General features: G+C 43.7%; 1 protein-coding gene across 3 annotated transcripts in view; it reads left to right on the top strand.

The window, feature by feature from the left end:
* LOC141047548 (flavin reductase (NADPH)-like) overlaps positions 1 to 22,000 on the top strand; it is a 263,042-nt gene extending 241,042 nt beyond the window's left edge. For all 3 annotated transcript variants that reach the window (XM_073542660.1, XM_073542644.1, XM_073542651.1), the window contains 3 exons: positions 8,538 to 8,739; positions 9,128 to 9,295; positions 21,601 to 22,000. In XM_073542660.1, coding sequence (XP_073398761.1) covers positions 8,538 to 8,739; positions 9,128 to 9,295; positions 21,601 to 21,761 — 531 coding nt within the window. In that variant the 3' untranslated portion in view covers positions 21,762 to 22,000. The remainder of the gene's footprint in view (positions 1 to 8,537; positions 8,740 to 9,127; positions 9,296 to 21,600) is intronic.
* The last annotated feature ends 2,419 nt before the right edge of the window (positions 22,001 to 24,419 follow it).

Below are 24,419 nucleotides of genomic sequence, written 5' to 3'. Positions count from 1 at the left end.
TAGCCTTGTCTGTAAGGCACATCCAGGACAGTCAGGTAGAAGGAACAGTAAGCTTGAGCAAGAGCTCCCTTACATGTAGGTTCCAAGGACATGGAGTTACCTTTAGGGCTGAGCCACACTACATTAACTTGTATTACAAAAATTGTCTCTGTGCCTGTGAATATTGGAAATGTGCAATTGTCTGTGAAAGAGGACCACGAGAAGTGTATCACATGTTATCCCCTGTATTTGAACGTGTTTGGGAGCAAAAAGGACTTTCCATTTACAAATTGGTGTGGCTCTTTCATTCTGGAGACCAAAAGGGTTGGCGCCATGGTAGGTGAAATGGAAGTGAGTATGGAAGTCTCTTCTACTGAAGCACTGCAACCACCACACACCCAGTGACCCAAATGTCCCCCTATTTCTGAAGCAGGCCGGGGTGCCGAACGAACAACACTTGTCCATGACTACAACCGTGTGCCCCATTGCACACCCATAGATTTGAATGGAAAACAAAGAAACATCGAGCTCCCATAATCCAAACAAAACAATCGATGGCTCCACTGATCAATCCACAAAAAACATGAACAAGACATAGAGTGCAGATATGCTATGTGCGTCAATTCAATCACAATCTTTCTTCATGACATAAAACATACACAAGCAATGAGCTCCGAGTGCAGTCCGATGTTTTATATGCAACTATGACTTGAATGGAAAACGAAGAAACATCCAGCTCCCAGGACCCAAACAAAACAATCGATGGCTTCACTGAACAATCCACAAAATACACGAACAAGACACAATGCAGATATGCTATATTCTTCAGATCAATCAAGATCCTTCTTCGTGTCATAAAATATACAGAAACAAGGACTTGAGTGCAGTCTGATGTGTTACACGCACCCATAGATGAGAATGGGTGCAATATGCTCCAATTTGCAGAGTCACTTACAGCACGCTTCTATTTTTTTTTGCCCCTTATGCCAAATGGGCTTGAAAAAAAAGATAGATCCGCGCTACATCATAGAATAACATTGGTCCAAGTGTTATCTGATAAAAACATTGTATAGCACTTGTCCGATGTATATGCTCATATTTGCGAGCCTTAACTTTATTTGTTTTGTACCCTAAGCCGATGTTTCTTTTTTATGCCATTTTACAGTTCATATGACTTTTTTGTTATTGCATTCTTTTAACAGCAGTGACCAAAGTGTGTTTGCTTTTATTTAGTGGGGAAAAAGTAGGTGATGTAAACTCTTGTATACTTTATTTTTAAATTTTTAACCCCTTCACCCCAAAACCTGTTTTCACCTTCATGACCAGGCCAAATTTTGCAATTCTGGCCACTGTCACTTTATGAGGTAATAACTTTGGAACGCTTCAACGGATCCCACTGATTCTTAGATTGTTTTTTTTATTAACTTCATTATAGTGGTAAAATTTCTTTGATATGACTTGCGTTTATTTGTGGAAAAAAAAATGTAAATTTCGCAAACACGCCGAAAATTTTGCAATTTTCAAACTTTGAATTTTCATGCCCTTAAATCACAGAGATATGTCCCACAAAGTAGCTAATAAATAACATTTCCCACATGTCTACTTTACATCAGCACAATTTTGGAACCAACATTTATTTTTGTTAGGAAGTTGTAAGGGTTAAAAGTTGACCATTGATTTCTAATTTTTCCAACAAAATTTACAATTCCATATTTTTTTAGGGACCACATCACATTTGATGTGACTTTGAGGGGTCTATATGACAGAAAATACCCAAAAGTGATGCCATTCTAAAAACTACACCCCTCAATGTGCTCAAAACCAAGTTGTTTATTAACCCTTCAGGTGTTTCACAGGAATTAATGGAATGTGGAAGGAAAAAATTAACATTTAACTTTTTTTCCCAAACATTTTAATTTAGATCCATCGCGCTACAGCTCTGCTGCAAATCCTAAATAATGCCTGTTGAATAAGGACCTGCCACTTCCCAGTGACATCACTGTGATTGTGAAATTTTCTGGGCTAGATGAATGTGACTTCCATCCCGGCGTCAGATGCTAGTGCGATACCAGTGGAGTGGGCTGTGTGCAGTAGGAGCTGCTCTAATTGGCAAGCCTCCTGGTGCACTCGCAAAAAAGATTTAAGATATCGACGTGCTCCGGCTGAAAGCGCTGCTATGGAGTAGCAAGGTTAGCGGGGGGCATGGTAGTGGTGACGTCACGAGCCCTATATGACAGACTCTCAGATAAGCCAAAAAAATGATGCATTTTGAAGGGCAGTCCTCCTTCCCCAGGGTATGGTGTACCCAGTTGAGCCATCTATAAATAGACACTTGCTCCATAGTGCTGAGCATTACTACCAGGTGGAAGCCACTCAACTGAAGTGGTTAAATCACACTGTCATATGGCATAAAAATGAATAGAAATTATATATGTATGAGAATCAATATTGGCTCAACCGTGTAGATGGCTCAACTGGGTGGACCATACCCTAAGGAAGAAGGAATGCGTCCTTCGAAACTCGTCAGGTTCTAGGCCTCTCTGAGAGTCTGTCGAATAGGGCTGGTGACATCACCACAACCACGCCCCCACTAACTTCTCTACTCCATGGCAGCGCTTACGGCCGGAGCACACAAGGATCTAACATCGTTTTGTGAGCGCACAGGGAGGCATGTCAATGAGAAGATGCTCCAACTGCATACCGCCTGCTCCACTAGGACCGCACTAGCATCTGACACAGGGATGGAAGTCGCATTCATCTAGCCCAGTAAGTACCGCACTCACATTGGTGTCACTAGGAAGTGGCAGTTCCTTATTCAACAGGCAATATTTAGTATTTGTAGCGGGGTAGTTATTATATTTTAATTTATACAGCATACGCATTTTATTCAGACAGGACTGTACACAGAGCTTGTCAAACAGCAGCTTCAGCCCACATATAACCTGCGAGCACCAGTGTGTTCTGCTATATTTGATATTAATTTAGACCCAATTTTTTTTTACTTTCACAAGGGTAAAAAATGAACCACAAAAGTTGTTGTGCAATTTCTCCTGAGCATGTCAATACCCAATATGTGCTCAAGTGGATGCCAAGTGCTCCGTCAAGTGGCGTCACCTCTACTTCCTCCACCTCAACAGCACACACATTACAGTCTTTAGAGGTGGCACCCCAATTACCCTTGTTTCCACCCGCATCACAACTTTCCAACTGCCCAACTGACTCAGAGTACAAATAGTATAATTGTGAAGCATGGGACCAGCTTGGACTAGCATTTCGAGCTTAAACATTGAACAGTAATAGGTGGAAGAGTGACAGGTGTTGGCCTGGTGCTCTGACAGCCCTGCCAAATTCAGACAAAACACATGAAGGAGACTCAACTTGGAGTACAAACATTTCCAAAAATTAGGGGCAGACACCAGTAAAAGTGGCATCAATTGAGACACAGTAGAAATGTTACATGGCACAGCAGCAGTCAGGCATGTACCATTTATGAGCCAGCATCTGGGCCAGCATTTGCAGCTATGAATTTAACTTCAAATGAAGGGGGATGAGGGACCGATGCAGGCTTACACCGCTCCCTCACCCACCTCATTAAAAATGCCATTTCTGAGGCAAAGCCAATAAATGGCAAAAAATTGTGGGATGTAGTCCAAAAATCCTGGGAAGAAGTTGGTTGACTCTATGCACCATAGATGTGAACCCGTTCTGAAAAAACTGTTGGTATACAACTAAATATTAGTTTCTTGATTCACAGGAATGCTAAATCCACAAAAAAATACATAGTGTGAGTTTACTAAGATAAATGCAGACACTGTTATTTTTTAGAACAGCCCAATGTTGATTTGTTCATTTTTTATTTTCTGTAAAGTAGGTAAAATAATATACATTTTTCTTCATGTTTTGAATTAGAAAACAGTATGCAATGTTCCCAATGCATTGAAACAAAAACTAGTATAAAGATTTTGTGATTAACTCATGTTTTTGAACACACTGCTATTATTTTGAACACTACTGCATCTGGGTCTGGACCTGCATTTAGAGCTTTGTATGAGTTAAGCACAAAATCTTTATACTCAATTCCCCTCAATTCAGTAAAAAATACTGTAGGGAGGAGGGCCCCCGCAGAGTGTCCATATCGGAACCAAGGGGACCGCCATCTAGGCTCCTACGGGAACAGTACCTGGGGAACGAAGGAGGAGAGTGGACTGCTGGGAGTGACAGGACAGCAAGGGGAGGGGCGAGTTTAAAAGGGACAGGGAGCGCGCAGGGGAGTCAGTTGGCGGAACGGCAGACACGAAGCAAGAGACTCTGGGAGTTTGAGAGAGCCAGAGTGACAGACGGTGACCAGAGAGGAGACCATCGTCAGAGGGGAGATTTACAGTGGCCTGCGGAGAGTAAGCGCCAAACCTACCAACAAGAGACTGCCGCTTCACTCCAATCCGGGGTCACTTCCTGCCCACGGTCGTCCGCAGCTGTTACCGCTGTGCTCCAGCCTGTTACGGCTGGTCTGCCGCCCCACTTCAGCCGCGGCTGCGGCCTCTTCATCATCGGCCGCAGTGGACGTCACCCCGCTGCAGTCGGCAGTTGGGGTCTACTCGCCTACATAGAAGCTCTTCGCATAGGCCCAGGCCGTGCACGTAGCCTACCAACTGCCACTCCTGGTAACTGCGACACAACCCTGCTTAGAGACTGGAGTCTCATTGAACTCGCTTACAAGCAGAACCCCGCTGTTTCTAGAGGGGGTTACCTCATCAAAGGACTTCCTCAGGGCCTGTTGTGCTCCAACTCCTCCTGGGCGCTGGGGCGCCCGAAGACGACAGATCCTCAGCAGCTGGGCCCAGCGGCTGCAACGCCAACGCAGCCTCATCAGAGACGCCGAGGGACGTCAGGATGGATAAGTGACATTATAGGAAATAAGGACCCGTAGTCGGCCATATCGCGGCCCTATAGCAATCGGCTTTTTCCGGATTAGTCGTGTTCTCTTTTAAAGAGTTTGTTTGTGCAGAGTCCCTGTGAGGACAATAGCTGTTATTGTTTTTGGTTGCTTAGCATAGCCCTAGCGGCTTAAATTCATAAAAGTTCCCTAGCCAAAGTTCAACTCAGTCTCGCTTCTCGTCACTGTATCCTGCGTACCTGCTGTTACCTACAATATCATAGTAGACGATTACTACGGTATATTTTACTGTCCCTAACTAATCTAATCCTATCAACTAATCTAAATGATTTTTTACTTGATTCTTTTTCTCACCAAAAAAATCAACAACTGGAGACCGGTCAGTGATGTTCATTACCGACCAGCGCTCGACGGCTGTAGGGTGCACACATGGATGTGAATCAAAAAGGAGAGAGGAAAAAAAAATCCTTGCCGAAAATGAGAATGGGTGCTAATCAGTGGTGTATATCTTATCAGCGGATCAGCGACTATAGGATGCAAAGGGAGTGGTGCAAAGGGGGGTAGGTGGGAAATAGTTAGTGGAAAAAAAAAGTAGTGGAAAACCGCGAGCACGAATCCAGATCAACGATCAGATCAGATCGATGCTCAGTGGCTGTAAGATGCATGCACAAAGGATGTGCAAAGGGGGAGGGAGAAAAATGGACAGGGACAAAAAAACAGTCCTGTAAACCAGCTAGAAAAGACATTGACCAGTAGTTTGTCTCACTGTGCAGCGCTAGGCGGCTGCAAAATGCACAAAAAAGAAAAAAAAAGGCCAAAAAAGAAGTTATCAAGTACTGATCAGCAATCAAGTACTGATCAGAGCTTGGCGGAAGAAGGGGGTGGAGAGTGGGGATGAGGGGGGAGAAAAAGGGGAGAGAGGAGGATTAAGGAAAGATCAGGGAGGGATAAGGACCTCTTATTTCTTCTTCGGCAGGAGCAGCAGTCACAGTGATGGCACACAATTTTGTGGCACCACAAGGCTCAGCAAGGCACACAGAGCAACAGCGACCGCCCTGTATAAATCCACAGCTAGAATGAGAAAGTACAGGGTGGTCACTGCCAGTACAGTGAGTCTGTGCGCTAGCCCTGGTGACTGGTAACTAGGCTCCAGCCTATGATCAGTGCTCTTACAGCATCAATCCTAGGCTAGACATCAGTGTTTCAGGCCATCTGATTGCCTGAAACACTGAGAAATGCTACGATTGGCTGCTCAGGATTGAACAGCCAATCACAGCGATCGTAGGTGCATGGGGGGGATCGCCACCCCCTGGGATGCCGCTGCTGCCATGTTCTCTGCTGTGAGAAACAGCAGAGACAATCATGTGACCATTGTGCGCTTAGTCACGGTGGTCGCATGATTGACATGACTTTTATATTACTGCAAATGTTGGGAAGGGGTTAAAACTTTTTTTTTTACTTAGTGTAACTGAACCTGCAATTGCTCGACTGCATATTCTAGATATACTATTGAGTATAGTGAAATTGTGGTTCTTCTAGGTAGCTCAACATGAGCTTCAAAGAAGGACCAAGAGGGCTAATATGGTAACCGATTGGTTCCCAATGATCGTGCCCCGTGGGAAGTGGGTGGCGATGGGATTCATGGCATCAATTAAATGCCATTGTTATGCCACATACACATGTTGAGCGTTCAGTGAGTTTTTTTTTACCTTAGTATTTGTAAGCCAAAACCAGGTGTGGGTGATAAATACAGAAGTGGTGACGTGCTTCTATTATATTTCTCCACTGACTGTTCCATTCGTAGCTTTGGCTTACAAATGTTAATGTAAAAAACTCATGAAATACTCAACGTGTGCACATGGCCTAAGAGATTGATGGAGTGAACAAATTCTCACTGCACCTACAGGCAGATGCCAACTATGTAACACAGCTGGTCCAGCTCCTAACCCAACTTCATACTTTCCTTAGCGATTTAGGGAAAAAATGTGCATCATAGAATGTTGGTGCTAAAAGGAGCTTCCATTTATCATCTCTGTTTAACTCCATCAGCCTGCTGTAGTTAAAATTAATAAAGCCAGTTTTATTCACCTTCCCCTGCTCCCAGTGACTGTTTACAGGCTCCAGTGATGACATCACGACTGCAGCGCTTGTGACCGCTGCAACTAGTCATTGAGTTCAGTAGTGATTATGGATGAGCGTGTAGTGTAGTATTCGGACTCGATGTACTCATTACGAGTACCTCCTAATACTCGGGTACTCGTAACAAGTACCGAGTCCAATGTAAGTCTATGGGAAATGCGATTAATGGGCGGGGACTGTGCAAAGACTGTGCCGGGCTATGCGGGACTGTGCTGGCCTGTGCGGGGACTGTGCCGGGCTGTGCGGGACTGTGCTGGCCTGTGTGGGGACTGTACCGGGCTGTGCGGGACTGTGCTGGCCTGTGCGGGACTGTGCTGGCATGCGCGGGGACAGTGCCGGGATGTGCGAAGACTGTGCTGTGCTGTGTGGGATTGTGCAGGGCTTTGCAGGTACTGTGCGGGACTGTGCTGGGCTGTGTGGGACTGTCCTGGGCTGTGCTGGGCTGTGCGGGACTGTGCTGGTACTGTGCGGGACTGTGCTGGGACTGTGCGAGACTGTCCTGGACTGTGCTGGGCTGTGTGGGGACTGTGCGGCCTGTGCCGAATATTGCGAGGCGAGTAGTGAAATACTCGTGAGGATTCGAGCACCACGAGTACCGCATTACTCGCCGAGTACCGAATCCTCACGAGTATGCTCGCTCATCCCTAGTGGTGATATGATGTAGATGGCACAAGTAACTGATCCCAGTGACTGGCTGCAGATGTCATGTGCTCTGTATACTCTGAATTGATCTCAGCAGCATATAATCAGTCACAAGGAGCAGGAGGAGCCCGAGCTGGACAGTCGTGTACAGATAATATTATATTTTTTAATTATAGTAAGTAATGGGGTTGAAAAATTTATAGATGGGAAAAAACTCTTTAAATTCTCTAGAAATGCCACTTCAGTACAGTTTTAGGAATGCGTAATTTTGAAAGATAGGGCTCAATGCACATGGATTAGATTATGAACTCACACACGTAAATGCATATAGTGAAATTTTGCATTTTATTTTACAGCCAAAATCATCAAAATAAGCAATATGGAGCCTTAAGCACATGGCGTGGAGGCTGCATGGTTTGCCAATGTGCAATGCTTTGTGTGCCATGCTGTAGGGGAGAAAAGCTTTTTACTGCTCTGATTACACAAGCCATCATTTTATGACATTGCATACAGTATCCAGCCAAAAAAAACAAACAAATAAAGCAGGTACTGTATAGTGAAGGCATTATTCACTCTATAGGCACCATAATATGGTTTTATATAGTCTTTTGCATTAAATATAAACATCAGCTCTATGCCTTTCTTCAACTGAAAAACTGCACTATTAAAAATTGACTGAAATCCACTACCGTTTTATGGCATTGCATACTTTTTTGTTTTTTTAGAGATCATGGTGTCTTAAGCCATAATCACACATTGAAGATATGTGCAGAGTTTCAAGGTGGTGTATTTGGCTACGTGTGTAAATCTGTGCCATGTGAACATGCTCTGTGTTTATACTGTGGGAATTCATTACATTAATATGTATTCATCTGTTTTCTAGGTAGTAGAAGCCAATATATTTTCATCAGACTCATTAGCAGAACACTTCAAAGAGCAGGATGCCGTTGTATCTTGTCTGGGATTCCCTTATAAAGTGTTCTCATCAATAAATGGTTACACAGACTCCATGACTGCCATTGTGGGTGCCATGCGACAAACTGGAGTTAATAGAATGGTGACCATGACTTCCTGGTACACCGACAGTATGTAGCTACAAGCTTATTTTTTTTTTATTTGACTGCTATTAAAGTACTCTGTATAGAACCCTTTCGTAAATTGTTTTCTATATTTGTTTTTTTTCCCATACATAAGACATGTCCTTTGGTCCTTTGTACAGTTAGTGGCATTAAAAAAATCATGTTCCTGAAGCTTTATTATGGACATTTTCTACCCTACAGAATTTAATGGTGCCTGCTTCAACTTACAGAGTACATATATCTGTATACAGCATCTGGTACCTGGTCCTTTGACAGGAGACTAATCCTATAAATGTGGCTGATGGGTGGTCCAGGAATGGACCAAAATCTAGGAAAATATTAACCATGTGTTATTGCCTACAGTACATTAATATAAATCTATTTTTTATAACAGCTAGCTCAGCACAGAATGCCTCATTCTTCGTGAGGAACCTACTTATACCATTAATTAAAAGTGTCCTCACAAACATGTTCGAGATGGAAAAATATCTAGAAAAGGAATGTTCAGATCTTAACTGGACAGTTGTAAGACCACCAGGACTTCAAAATACTCCAGTGACAGGTGGGTAGAAAATTCTGATACGTTCCAAATCCACAATCCTAATAGCATATGTCTCATCACTTATTAACCGTGTTAGGAAATAACTTCTTTCTCTGTTCACATTCAGATAATATACTCTCCTCAACATTGAAAGTGCAGCACCAAGAGTAAATCACAGGTTTGATAGGCATAATAATATGCAAATGATTAAAAATATGGAAACAAAATCATCTTGATTTATTCCATATTGAGTAGGAGCGCCACACACAGAAATACACACACTTACATGCCCTGTCAAGTTAACAATGAGGTCATTAATGGTTGTCTGAGGAATGTTCTGCCATGATGAATGCACTTGGGCACCCAAATCATCAAGATCCTTTGCTGGCAATGATCGAACAATAATGGCGCAGATGTGCTCAATGGAGAACAAGTCTGGAGATGTCGCAGGTCTTGGCATAGAATCATAGAATCGTAGAGTTGGAAGGGACCTCCTGGGCCATCTGGTCCAACCCCCTGCTCAAAGCAGGATTCGCTAAATCATCCCAGTCAGATGTCTGTCCAGCCTCTGTTTGAAGACTTCCATTGAAGGAGAACTCACCACTTCTCGTGGCAGCCTGTTCCACTCATTGATCACTCTAACTGTCAAAAAGTTTTTTCTAATATCTAATCTGTGTCTCCTTCCATTCAGTTTCATCCCATTGCTTCTAGTCTTTCCTTGTGCAAATGAGAATAAAGTTGATCCTTCTACAATGTGACAGCCCTTTAGATATTTGTAGACAGCTATTAAGTCTCCTCTCAGTCTTCTCTTTTGCAAACTAAACATTCCCAAATCCTGCAACCTTTCCTCATAAGACAGGGTTTGCAGACCGGTCACCATTCTGGTCGCTCTTTTCTGAACTTGCTCCAGTTTGTTGATGTCTTTTTTAAAATGTGGTGCCCAAAACTGGACACAATATTCCAGATGAGGTCTGACCAAAGAGGAGTAGAGGGAAATAATGACTTCACGTGATCTAGACTGTATGCTTCTGTTAATACATCCTAGAATTGCTGCCCACTTCTCCAGTTTATTTATATCTTTTTGAATCCTCTCTCTCTCTTCTCTAGTATTAGCTATCCCTCCTAGCTTTGTGTCATCAGCAAATTTAATCAGTTTACCCTCAGTTCCTTCATCTAAATCGTTGATAAAGATGTTGAACAATACAGGGTCCAGGACAGAGCCCTGTGGTACCCCACTTGAGACATTCTTCCAACTGGATGTGCAGCCATTTACGACCACTCTTTGGGTACGATCACTAAGCCGGTTATGAATCCACCTAACAGTTGCCTTGTCCATTCCATACTTAGTCATTTTTTCAATAAGGATTGTATGAGATACTTTGTCAAATGCTTTGTTGAAGTCAAGATATACTATATCTACAGCATTCCTTGATCCACCCAATCAGTGATTCCGTCATAGAAGGAAATTAAGCTAGTCTGACATGACTTATTAGTTACAAACCCATGCTGACTCTGTTTAATCACTTCATTCTTATCCAGGTACTGACATACATGTTGTTTAATAATTTGTTCAAAGATCTTTCCTGGTATAGAAGTCAGACTCACCGGCCTATAGTTGTCTGGGTCCACCTTCTTCCCCTTTTTGAAGATAGGAACAATATTTGCTCTTCTCCAGTCTTCTGGGACTTCTCCTGTTCTCCAAGAATTTTCAAATATTATGGAGAGGGGTTCAAAAATTTCTTCTGCTATCTCCTTCAGTACTCTGGGGTGTAATTCATCTGGACCTGGAGACTTGAATTCATTTAGGTTAGCTAAGTGTTTCCTCACTATCTTTCTGTTTATAGATATCCTGGATTCTTCTATTCCCTTAATAGGACAGTGAAGAACAGTTGATGTTACATTTCCTTTCTGAGAGAAAACAGATGCAAAATAGGAATTTAAAAGTTCGGCCTTCTCAACATCCTGTCTTACCATTTCATCATTTTCATCCTGTAAAAATCCTATAGCATCTTTGACTTTTCTTTTACTTTTGACATATCCCGAAAATCCTTTATTATTGCTTTTGACATCTCTTGCAAGCCTCAATTCATTGTCAGCTTTAGTTAATCTGATTTGTGCCCTGCAGGTTCTGCAGACAGCATTATATTCTTCTTTAGATATGCCTCCCTCTTTCCATTTTATAAACATTTTTTCTTCCTTTTTAGCATGTGCTTAAGTTCTGTGTTCATCTATCCTGGCTTCCTTAAATGCTTCCTATTCTTCCCTCTTTTCGGAATTGTTAACAATTGTGCTTTGAGAATTTCATTTTTCAAGATTTCCCATCCTTCCTGGACATTTTTGTCTTTAAGGATTGGATCCCTCCAATTCTCTTTCTGAATCCCTTAAAATCTGCCTTTCTGAAATCTAACCTTGACGTCTGAGTCTTCACAGGTCTTCCTCCTCTAGTTATCCAAAATTCTAAAATAGCATGGCCGCTACCTCCTAGGGTCCCAGCCACTTTTACCTCCTCAACCATTTCCTCCCTGTTTATAAGGATTAGATCCAATGTAGCAGTTCCCCTTGTTTTCTCCCCTACCTTTTGGAAGATAAAGTTGTCAGCAAGAGAGGATAAGAATTTCCTTGACCTGTTAGTTTTGCCTGAGAGAGATTCCCAACAAATGTCTGGATAGTTGAAATCTCCCATGACAACTATGTCATATTTTTTGGAGAACTTGGCCATTAGATGCATAAAGAGTTCATCCATATCTTCAGCTTGCACAGGCGGCCTGTAGTAAATGCCTACAATGGTGTCCTTTCCATTGTTCTGTCCTTGTATTCTTACCCAAACAGTTTCCACAGAACTCCCAGTCTCTGAAGCTTCAATCTCTGTGCAGATATACGCGTTTCTAACATACAATGCGACACCTCCTCCTCGTTTATCAAGTCTGTTTCTTGCAAATAAGTTGTATCCTTCTAGTCTTGTATTCCAATCATGTGTATTGTCCCACCAAGTTTCAGTGATTCCAATGACATCATATTTCTTTTCCTGTGTTAGTAGTTCCAATTCTCCTTGTTTGTTGCCCATGCTTTGTGCATTAGTATAGAAACATTTTAGTTTGTGATTGGTTTCTCTTTCTCCAATATTTTTATTAATTAGATTCTTTTGTCTTTGTTCTTCCTTTCCACTTGTAATAGCAGAGTTCTCAATAGCATTTGTCAGGTGCATGGCTTTTTCTGGTCTTTTGCTTCCCTTCCCATGTTGTTCTAGTTTAAAGCTCTCCTTACAAGTGTAGCAAGACGACTTCCAAATACATGTTTTCCAGTCTTCGTAAGGTGCACCCCATCTCTAGCAAGTAGTCCATCGTAAAGGTAATTCACTCCGTGATCCATAAATCCAAATCGTTGCTGACGGCACCATCGACGTAGCCAGTTGTTCACCTGCAGAATATTATTCCACCTCCTTGTTCCATGGCCATCCACTGGGAGGATGGAAGAGAAGACCACCTGCGCTCCCAGTTCTTTCACTTTCTTGCCTAAGTCTTTAAAGTCTCTGCAGATGGTTTCCAGGTCGTTTCTTGCGGTGTCATTTGTCCCCACATGTAGTAGCAGGAATGGGTAGTCATCTGTAGGTCTGAAGAGTCCTGATATCCTGTCAGACACATCTTTAATTTTTGCACCTGGAAGACAGCATATTTCTCTTGAAGTTATATCTGGTCTGCAGATAGCGGCATCTGTTCCTCTCAATAGGGAATCCCCCATGACCACCACTCTCCGTTTCTTCTTCACAACATTTTTCGACGGCCTCCTGATCCTCCTGCTTCTCTGGGTCACATCTCCATTCCTCTGTTTCTTCAGGTGCACTTCAAATTTCTTCTCTTTCTGTAACATGAAGAGATAATTCTGCTCTGTCTAAGAACTCTTCACCTTCCTTAATGATCTTCAACGTAGCTAACCTCTCTTCGAGATTTTGCAACTTTTCCTCCAACAGGGACACAAGCTTGCATTTGTGGCATGTGAAGTTTGGCTTTTCCACTGGTAAGTCTGTGAACATGTAGCAAGAAATGCAGCTCACCAAATGGCTCCTGGCCTCTTCCATATTGAGATTTCTTAAAAACGATGAAAGATGTGCCAAAATTTGTGCGCCTATCGGCGCGCAGTTTTCCGGTTTCCTCTTCCCAGCTGTAACGGCCAAAACCCAGTGATCGTTGAGCTCGCGGAGACTCTTCACTTATCCCAGAAGGCACTGGGAATATGCAAATGATCTCCTCAAGACTCTTCCCCTGGCAAATGATCTCCTCAAGACTCTTCCCCTGGTTTTCCGATTTCCTCTTCTCAGCTGCAACGGCCAAAACGCAGTGATCGTTGAGCTCGCGGAGACTCTTCACTTATTCCAGAAGGCACTGGGAATATGCAAATGATCTCAAGACTCTTCCCCTGGTTTTGCGATTTCCTCTTCTCAGCTGCAACGGCCAAAACCCAGTGATCGTTGAGCTTGCAGAGACTCTTCACTTATCCCAGAAGGCACTGGGAATATGCAAATGATTTCCTCAAGACTCTTCCCCTGGTTTTCCGATTTCCTCTTCTCAGCTGCAACGGTCAAAACCCAGTGATCGTTGAGCTCGCGGAGACTCTTCACTTATCCCAGAAGGCACTGGGAATATGCAAATGATCTCCTCAAGACTCTTCCCCTGGTTTTCTGATTTGCTCTTCTCAGCTGCAATGGCCAAAACCCAGTGATCGTTGAGCTCGCGGAGACTCTTCACTTATCCCAGAAGGCACTGGGAATATGCAAATGACCTCCTCAAGACTCTTCCCCTGGTAGCATGTTTAGGCCATGCAAACGGCTTGTAGCTTCCTAGCATTGTCATTTTGAAAAACTTCAGGGTAGAACTTATGTGATATTCCCTTGTGAAAGACACTTCATGGTATTGCCCACGTTGTCTACAGATCAATCTCTGGCTGTAATTGCGTCTAAGACAAAAGAAGGACTCACTGCTGAAGTGAATAGACCAAACTTCCAGTATCTGTTGTGATGTCCATCTGGAGGCTATATATGAACAAAATCATGAAGAAGCCTTCATGAGGGACATCACATTGGTCCTTTTCCCCAGAGTATGATGTGGAATGGCCTCTCTAGTCTTCATTTAAGTTACACAAACAGCTGAACGTTACATGGATTTGTTGCTGTGAGCAGCCTGTGTGGCCTAAACGTGTTACTATGGCTTGCAGCATCTCCGGACTTGATGTCCCAGATGTGCAGGATGGGAGACATCTGCTGGCAATTGGAAAGCAAACAGCCAGAAGTAGATCTTGGTAATGTCCATGTGCATTCAGTTCGGCAGACTATTCCTCAGGCAACCAATACTAACCTCATTGATCGCATGACAAGACATGCAAGTGTATGTTTATCTGCGTGTGGACTCATACTCGATACTGAATAAATCAGGTTTTGAAAAAAAATATAGTTTTCATAATTTGCATATTAACATGTCTTTCCATTCTCTGATTCATAATCAATTGCCTGGTTAAAGGGATGTTTTGGGAATTTATGGTATAGGTTTAAAAGTTCCTGCAATCTCGTAGCGGCAAGTCTGGCCTTTGGCTGTCAATAACAGAGGAGAAGAATGAAACAGTGAAAAACTGCTTCTATCTTCTCTTTTGCCAGCTACATAGCACTCAGTAAGTTTTATGATGTAAACAGGAGTATATGCCGATGCTTATGTAGGACCTGGCTATCACACGATCACCTAATTTTCTCCTTCGCAATAGCAGTGCTGTTGGTTTCTAACAGACCCAGACCATCTCTGCCTGTACCTGCTATCATTATAAGAGGGATTTGTGTTCTCTGTAACTGTGGCTCGCATGGATCCACCAGTTACCGTGGAAAAAAAATGCTCCCCCGAGATCTCTTATGATCTCTGAGGGCCAAAATATGCAATATATACAGTGAAGGAAATTATCTGCTCCCTTGCTGATTTTGTAAGTTTGCCCATTGATAAAGACATGAACAGTCCATAATTTTAAGGAAAGGTTAATTTTAACATTGAGAGCTAGCATATCAAAAATAAAATCCAGAAAATCACATTGTACAAATTATATAAATTTATTTGCATTTTGCAGTGAGAAATACGTATTTGATCCCTCTGGCAAACAAGACTTAATACTTGGTGGCAAAACCCTTGTTGGCAAGCAGAGCAGTCAGACATTTTTTGCAGTTGATGATGAGTTTTGTGCATATCAGGAGGAATTTTGGTCCACTCCTCTGCAGATCATCTCTAAATCACTAATATTTTGAAGCTATTGCTTGGCAACTTGGAGCTTCAACTCCCTCCATAAGTTTTCTATGGGGTTAAGGTCTGAAGATTGGCTTGGCCACTCCATGAGGTCATGTGCTTCTTTTTTAGCCACTAGTTTGTTGCCTAGGCTGTATGTTTTTGGTCATGGTCTTGCTGGAAGACCCAGCCATGACCCATTTTTAATGTCCTGGTGTAGGGAAGGAGGTTGTAACTCAGGATTTTACGGTACATGGCTCCATCCATTCTCCCATTGATGTGGTGAAGTAGTCCTGTGCCCTTAGCAGAGAAACACCCCCAAAACATGTTACCACTTCCATGTTTGACAATGGGGATGGTGTTCTTTGGGTCATAGGCAGCATTTCTCTTCCGCAAAACACGGTGAACTAATGCCAGAGAGCTCAATTTTTGTCTCATCTGACCACAGCACCTTCTCCCAATCACTAACAAAATCATCCAGGTGTTCATTGGCAAACTCCAGACGTGTCTGCACATGTGCCTTCTTGAGCAGGGGAACCTTGCGGGCACTGCAGGATTTTAAACCTTTACAGCATAATGTGTTACCAATGGTTTTCTTGCTGACTGTGATCCAAGCTACCTTGAGATCATTAACAAATTTCCCCCTGTACTTTTAGGCTTATATCTCACCTTCCTCATGATCAAGGATACCTGAAGAGGTGAGATTTTGCATGGTGCTGACGCGCCCCAGAGGCCGTGGGATACTCGGTACCGGGCCGGTCGTCTTAAAGGGATGCGTCACAGTGACAGTGACCTGGTCCGTGGCCCCAGGCGGTCATGAAAAAGGGGAGTTTTGCTTAGGGATAAGGTTTATGTAGTGATTCATGATGCCAGTTGGAGTGTTCGACTGTAGTATAGCCTGCACTGCAGATGATCTCTGGGGGAGTAGATGGTGATAGCAGTGCAGATGTTTAACCCTCTCCAACCAGGGCTGACCCCCAGAGATTGTGATGGAAGTAGAAGGCACGGAGTAATAAGGCAGGAGACAAGGAAAGTCACTTTATCATTTACTGTAGTTCAGTGCAGTTCAGAGGAGATATTACAACTCTCACCAGGTTACAGTCTGCTCTGCAGAATGGGAGTTATCCTTCACTCTGCTGTGACTCGGCGCAAGCTTCCTGCTATTCTAATCCCTTCAGGGACCAAGGCTTCCCGGAGTCTAAAACTTCCAGTATAGCCACTACTCACTGTGTATTCCTCCTCTGGCAACTTGCGGCTTGGATCCTGTGTGAAGCTCGAGTTCCTTCTTGCACAATCCTTCACTGATCCTAGTTTGCTGCAGTCTTCCCGGGGAAAACACTCTGCTATTGGTTGTATAAACTCACACAGTCTCTCAGCTTACCACCCTGCTCTGAAAGTATGGATGGCCTAGGGGATGACTCCCTGATGCTTCTTAGGTTTACTCCTGGAGGGAGCACTTGGCATGGCTTCCAAGAGCGTTCTCCATCTTCTCTTTCTTCACCGCTGAAACAACAGCTCTCGACTCCTCCCCCTCCCAGTTAGGGTATGTCTGCAAAGCTCTAAGCTTCAGACAATTAAGCGAGTGAGGTAAGTTGTGTGTGTGTTGTGGTTTCTAGCAGAGAAAGCATAACTCCCATTGCTCACAAAACACATAAAAAACAGTACATATTTAACCATTTTGTGGTGGTAAAGATGCAGGGTGCCACAGTGCCCCAGATTGATGTTGATTGACAGTCATCTTATATTTCTTCCATTTTCTTACTATTGCACCAACAGTTGTCTCCTTCTCACCCAGCATCTTACTTATGGTTTTGTAGCCAATTCCAGCTTTCTGCAGGTCTATGATCTTGTCCCTGACATCCTTATAAAGCTCTTTGATCTTGTCCATGTTGTAGAAGTTAGAGTCTGGCTGACTGAGTCTGTGGACAGGAGTCTTTCATAAAGGTGGCTATGTAAGACAGCTGTCTTTAGTGCAGGTAACGAGTTGATTAGGAGCATCTAACTGGTCTGTAGGAGCCTGAACTCTTAATGGTTGGTAGGGGATCCAATACTTATTTCTCACTGCAAATAAATTTTTAGAATTTATACAATGTGATTTTCTGGATTTTATTTTTGATATTCTATCTCTCTATGTTAAAATTAATCTACCCTTAACCCCTTCACCCCCAAGGGTGGTTTGCACGTTCATGACCGGGCCAATTTTTACAATTCTGACCACTGTCCTTTTATGAGGTAATAACTCTGAAACGCTTCCATGGATCCCGATGATTCTAACATTGTTTTCTCGTGACATATTGTACTTCATGTTAGTGGTAACATTTCATTCAAATAACTTGGGTTTATTTGTGAAAAAAACAGAAATTTGGCAAAAATTTTGAAAATTTCGCAATTTCCCAACTTTGAATTTTTATGCCCTTAAATCACAGAGATACGGCACACAAAAAACTTGATAAGTAACATTTCCCACATGTTTACTTTACATCAGCACAATTTTGGAACCAAATTTTTTTTTGTTAGGAAGTTTTAAGGGTTAAAAATTGACTAGCAGTTTCTAATTTTTGCAACATCATTTTATTTTTACGGACCACATCACATTTGAAGCCACTTTCAGGGGTCTATATGATAGAAAATACTCAAAAGTAACACATTCTAAAAATTGCACCAATTAAGGTGCTCAAAACCACATTCAAGAAGTTTATTAACCCCTTTAGGTGCGTCACAGGAATTTTTTGAATATTTAAAAAAAAAAAATGAACATCTAACTTTTTTTCACAAAAAAAATACTTCAGGTTCAATTTTTTTTATTTTACCAAGGGTAACAGGAGAAATTGGACTGCAAAAGTTATTGTGCAATTTGTCCTGAGTACGCTGATACCTGATATGTGGGGGGAACCACTGTTTCGGTGCATGACAGAGCTCAGAAGGGAAGGAGCGCCGTTTGACTTTTTCAATGCAAAATTGGCTGGAATTCAGATCGGACGCCATGTCACGTTTGGAGAGCCCCTGATGTACCTAAACAGTGGAAACACCCCACAAGTGATCCCATTTTGGAAACTAGACCCCCCAAGGAACTTATCTAGATATGTGGTGAGAACTTTGAACCCACAAGGGCTTCACAGAAGTTTATAACATACAGCCGTACAATTAAAAAATCATATTTTTTCCACAAAAATGATCCTTTCACCCTCAATTCTTATTTTTCCAAGGGTAACAGGACCCTAAAAGTTATTGTGCAATTTGTCCTGAGTACGCTGATACCCCACATGTGGGGGTAAACCACTATTTGGGCGCATGGCAGAGCTCGGAAGGGAAGCAGCGCCATTTGACGTTTTTGGCTGGAATTGAGATCTGACACCATGTCGCGTTTGGAAAGCCCCTGATGTACCAAAACAGTGGAAACCCCCCACAAATGACCCCATTTTGAAAACTAGACCCCCTAAGGAACTTATCTAGATGTGTGGTGAGCACTTTGACCCCTCCAGTGCTTCACAGAAATTTATAACGCCCGGGCGTGAAAATAAAAAATCGTATTTTTTCCACAAACATGATCAATTAGTCCCCAATTTTTTTATTTTCCCAAGGGTAACAGGAGAAATTGAACCCCAAAAGTTGTCCAATTTGTCCTGAGTATGCTGACACCCCATATGTGGGAGAAAACTACTGTATGGGCACACGTCGGGGCTCGGAAGGGAAGTAGTGACGTTTTGGAATGCAGACTTTGATGGAATGGTCTGCGGGTGTCATGTTGCCTTTGGAGAGCCCCTAATGTACCTAAACAGTGGAAACCCCCCATAAATGACCCCATTTTGGAAACTAGACCCCCTAAGGAACTTATCTAGATGTGTGGTGAGCACTTTGAACCCCCAAGTGCTTCACAGAAGCTTATAACGCCCGAGCGTTTAAATAAAAAAATCATTTTTTTCCACAAAAATATTTTTGCCCCCAATTTTTTATTTTCCTAACTGTAACAGGAGAAATTGGACCCCAAAAGTTGTTTTGCAATTTTTCCTGAGTAGGCTGATACCCTACATATGGGGGTAAAACACTGTTTGGGCGCATGGCAGAGCTTGGAAGGGAAGGAGCACCATTTGACTTTTTCAACTCAGAATTGGCTGGAATTGAGATCAGACGCCATGTTGCATTTGGAGAGCATCTGATGTGCCCAAACAGTGGAAACCCCCAATTCTAACTCCAACCCTAATGCCAACACACCCCTAACGCTAATCTCACCCCTAACCCTAGCCCTAACCCTAACGGGAAAATGGAAATAAATAAATTTTCTTTTCATTTTATTATTTTTCCCTAACTAAGGGGGTGATAACGGGTGTTTGATTTACTATTTATGGCGGATTTTATATTTGGCAGCTGTCATACGCTAAAAGACGCTTTTTATTGTAAAAATAGTTTTTGCATCACCACATATTGAGAGCTATAATTTTTCCGTACTTTGACCCACCGAGTCATGTGAGGTCTTATTTTTTGTGGGACAAGTTGACGTTTTTATTGGTACCATTTTCAGGCACGTGACATTTTTAGATCGCTTTTTATTCCGATTTTTGGGATGCAGAATGAACAAAAACCAGCGTTTCATGAATTTCTTTTGGGGGGATGCGTTTACACCGTTCTGCGTGCGGTAAAATTGATAAAGCGGTTTTATTCTTCGGGTCAGTATGGTTACAGCGATACCTCATTTAGGTCGTTTTTTTATGTTTTGTCGGTTTTATGCAATGAAAACTATTTCATATAAATTATTTTTGCATCGCTTTATTCTGCGAGCTATAACTTTTTATTTTTTCGCTGATGATGCTGTGTGGCGGCTCATTTTTTGCGGGACAAGATGACATTTTCATCAGTACCATGGATATTTATATGCGTCTTTTTGATCGCGCGTTATTGCACTTTTTGTTTGGCGGTATGATAATAAATCATTATTTTTTGCTTCGTTTTTTATTTTTTAAGGGGTTCGCTAAAGGGGTTAACTAATGGGACTGTTTTATAGGGCAGGTCGTTACGGACGCGGTGATACCTAATATGTGTACTTTTATTGTTTTGGGTTTTTTTATTTCCAAAAAATGGATTTATTGGGGGAATTTTTTTTTTCTAATTTATTTGGCGATTTTTTAAAAATTATTTTAACACTTTTTTTTTTAACTTTATTACATAGTCCCAGGTGGGACATCACTGTCCTGTGACAGATCGCTGATCTGTCACATCACAGATCACTGTGACAGATCAGCGCTTTGCAGGCACTGAGGAAGCCAGCTCCCTGCAGGCCCCCGGCGCCATCTTGGTTTCGGGGGCCTGCAGGGAAGGAGCCCCCAGAAGCAGCACTGCACATTGCGCTTCCGTGGGGGGCTCACGGAAGCACGGAGGGAATCCCCCCCTGCCGATGCTTCCCTTTAACCCCCAGTACACCTCGATCATGTTTGATTGGTGTGTGCAAGTGGTTAACGTGTCGGGGGCGGTCCATGACCGCCCCTGACACATTGTGCCGGGTGTCAGCTGTGATAATTAGCTGACACCCGGCCGCGTTCAGCGGCGCTCACCATGTGGACGCTGCTTATCGCTGAGACGTACTATCCCGTCCAAGGGCATAGGGGCCCGGGTCCCATGGACGGGATAGTACGTCTGATGTCAGGAAGGGGTTAAAATTATAGACTATTCATGTCTTTGTTGGTCGAATTCAGTGATCTGGGCAACTCCAGAGCGGGGTAAGCAGGCTGTAAAACAGAGCTCTTTGCCCAGGTAACTGGCCAGCTTGAGACTGAACGGTTCACATTAACCTTGGCAAAGAGCTGTACACTATTAAATTAAAAATCCATCAGTTCTTGAGAACAGAGGGGATTTTTAATTGCTTGAGACAACCTCTTTTTAAATGGTTGGACATTTAACTGGAGGTATTGTGTTTCCTGCACCTACAGAGGATTTCTCACAACAAAGAGCGGTAAGAAGAGACACTCCAGTATAGGTAATATCAAATTTTTGAGAAGCAGATTTGTCAGGAGAGCTGACAGGTACTTTCTATGAGTGATATGGGTCTTAGTGCGTGGAGCTAATATATTGTATTTCTTACAGACAAAGAAATATTGACCCATGAAGGATATTTTGTTCCGGATGAAAAAGGTTACCCAATTACGAATACAGTATCGCGAGCAGACGTTTCACGCTTTATGCTTTCAACTCTGAATGACAACAGATGGACTAAAAAAATAGTTGCAATGTGTTGTAAAATGTAAATGAAGAGAAGGAATACGCAGTGATCGTTAATCAAAGTTTATTAAACCTTGCTGGCACAATACACGTTTTACAACAAATTGCTCTTTTTCTATTATTTAGTTTTGGTCACTTTGTTTTGTAGATGAAGCATGTATTTTTGGCACGTGGGAATATATGCAAATTGCAATTATGGGCATTGTATTTCAGATTTGCTTCTATGTCCATGTCAATTATTAAATGAATAATTTTGTAAACAGGATTTTACATGTATTTCTATTGGAAAAAAACATCCAGTCAAAATTATTACTATTACATTATACACTCACTGGCCACTTTATTAGGTACACCTGTCCAACTGTGTGTTAAGACTTAATTTCTAATCAGCCAATCACATGGCGGCAACTCAGTGCATTTAGGCATGTAGACATGGTCAAGACAATCTTCTGCAGTTCAAACCGAGCATCAGTATGGGGAAGAAAGGTGATTTGAGTGCCTTTGAACGTGGCATGATTGTTGGTGCCAGAAGGGCTGGTCTGAGAATTTCAGAAACTGCTGATCTACTGGGATTTTCACGCACAACCATCTCTAGGGTTTACAGAGAATGGTCCGAAAAAGAAAAAAAATCCAGTGAGCGGCAGTTCTGTGGCCGGAAATGCCATGTTGATGCCAGAGGTCAGAGGAGAATGGGCAGACTGGTTCGAGCTGATAGAAAGGCAACAGTGACTCAAATTGCCACCCGTTACAACCAAGGTAGGCAGAAGAGCATCTCTGAACGCACAGTGCGTCGAACTTTGAGGCAGATGGGCTACAGCAGCAGAAGACCACACTGGGTACCACTCCTCTCAGCTAAGAACAGGAAACTGAGGCTACAATTTGCACAAGCTCATCGAAATTGGACAGTAGAAGATTGGAAAAACGTTGCCTGGTCTGATGAGTCTCGATTTCTGCTGCGACATTCGGATGGTAGGGTCAGAATTTGGCGTAAACAACATGAAAGCATGGATCCATCCTGCCTTGTATCAACGGTTCAGGCTGGTGGTGGTGGTGTCATGGTGTGGGGAATTTTTTCTGGGCACTCTTTGGGCCCCTTGGTACCAATTGAGCATCGTTGCAACGCCACAGCCTACCTGAGTATTGTTGCTGACCATGTCCATCCCTTTATGACCACAATGTACCCAACATCTGATGGCTACTTTCAGCAGGATAATGCGCCATGTCATAAAGCTCGAATCATCTCAGATTGGTTTCTTGAACATGACAATGAGTTTACTGTACTCAAATGGCCTCCTCAGTCACCAGATCTGAATCCAATAGAGCATCTTTGGGATGTGGTGGAACGGGAGATTCGCATCAGGGATGTGCAGCCGACAAATCTGCGCCAACTGTATGATGCCATCATGTCAATATGGTCCAAAATCTCTGAGGAATGCTTCCAGCACCTTGTTGAATCTCTGCCACGAAGAATTGAGGCAGTTCTGAAGGCAAAAGGGGGTCCAACCCCTTACTAGCATGGTGTACCTAATAAAGTGGCCAGTGAGTGTATTTCTAGTGTTTTGTTTGACTTGAAGCTGGAATTTGACATAGGACACCACAATGTCACCCAACATGTTCTACTAGTTTGTGTTTTTAATGTAACCCCTTTACAAACATATCCAAGGCCTTTTCTATATATATTACACAAGAAATACCATATTTTTCCGACCATAAGACGCACTTTTTCCCCCAAAACTTTTGGGGAAAGTGGGGGGTGCGTTTTATGGTCGCAATACACGGTACTAACCTTCTGGCTGGTGGCAGTGGGTGGGGCTCTGCGGTGCGGTGGTGGCAGCGGGCAGCGCTCTGCGGTGCAGTGGTGGCAGCGGGCTGTGCTCCGGTGCAAAGGAGGCGGGTCCGTCGGCATTTCTTCGCAGTTTGGAGGCCTCGGCACTTCCCTTGCTGGCCGCTGCCATGTTGCGGTTGCCTCCGGGAGCATGGACGCCGGGAAGATGGCCGCCGGTCCGGGGACGGCGCATGCGCAGCTTCAGATCTCGTCCCAAGATCTCGGGGAACGAGATCTCATTGCCGAGATTTGAATCTCGTCCCCCGAGATCTCGGGACGAGATCTGATCCCGCGCATGCGCCGTCCCCGGACCGGCGGCCATCTTTCCGGCGTCCATGCTCCCGGAGGCCACCGCAACATGGCGGCGGCCAGCAAGGGAAGTGCAGGGGCATCTGGGCTGCGAAGAAATGCCAGCGGAGCCGCCGCCCCTGCACCGGAGCACGGCCCGCTGCCACCACCGCACCGCAGAGCGCCGCCCGCTGCCACCACCGCAGAGCCCACCCCCCCCAGCACAGCTGCCCCTGCCCCAGCACAGCTGCCCCTGCCCCAGCACAGCTACCCCTGCCTCAACACAGCTGCCCCTGCCCCAGCACAGCTGCCACAGCCCCAGAACAGCTGCCACAGCCCCAGCACAGCTGCCCCAGCCCCAGCACTGCTGCCCCAGCCCCAGCACAGCTGCTCCAACACAGCTGCCCCTACCCCAGCGCAGCTGCGCAGCTGCCCCAGCACAGAGCCGCCACCGCATGAGCCTGGACCACTGAATGACCCCTGTGACTACTTCTCCACCTGTGCCGGATCCCTTCCCAGGTAAGCTGAATTCGGACTGTAAGACGGACCCCCATTTGACACATTATTTTTT

Source organism: Dendrobates tinctorius, unplaced genomic scaffold (genome assembly GCF_039654945.1).
Source record: "Dendrobates tinctorius isolate UK_male_01 unplaced genomic scaffold, ASM3965494v1 ptg000011l, whole genome shotgun sequence".
NCBI lineage: Eukaryota > Metazoa > Chordata > Amphibia > Anura > Dendrobatidae > Dendrobates > Dendrobates tinctorius.
This window is presented reverse-complemented; position numbering and strand designations above follow the sequence as displayed.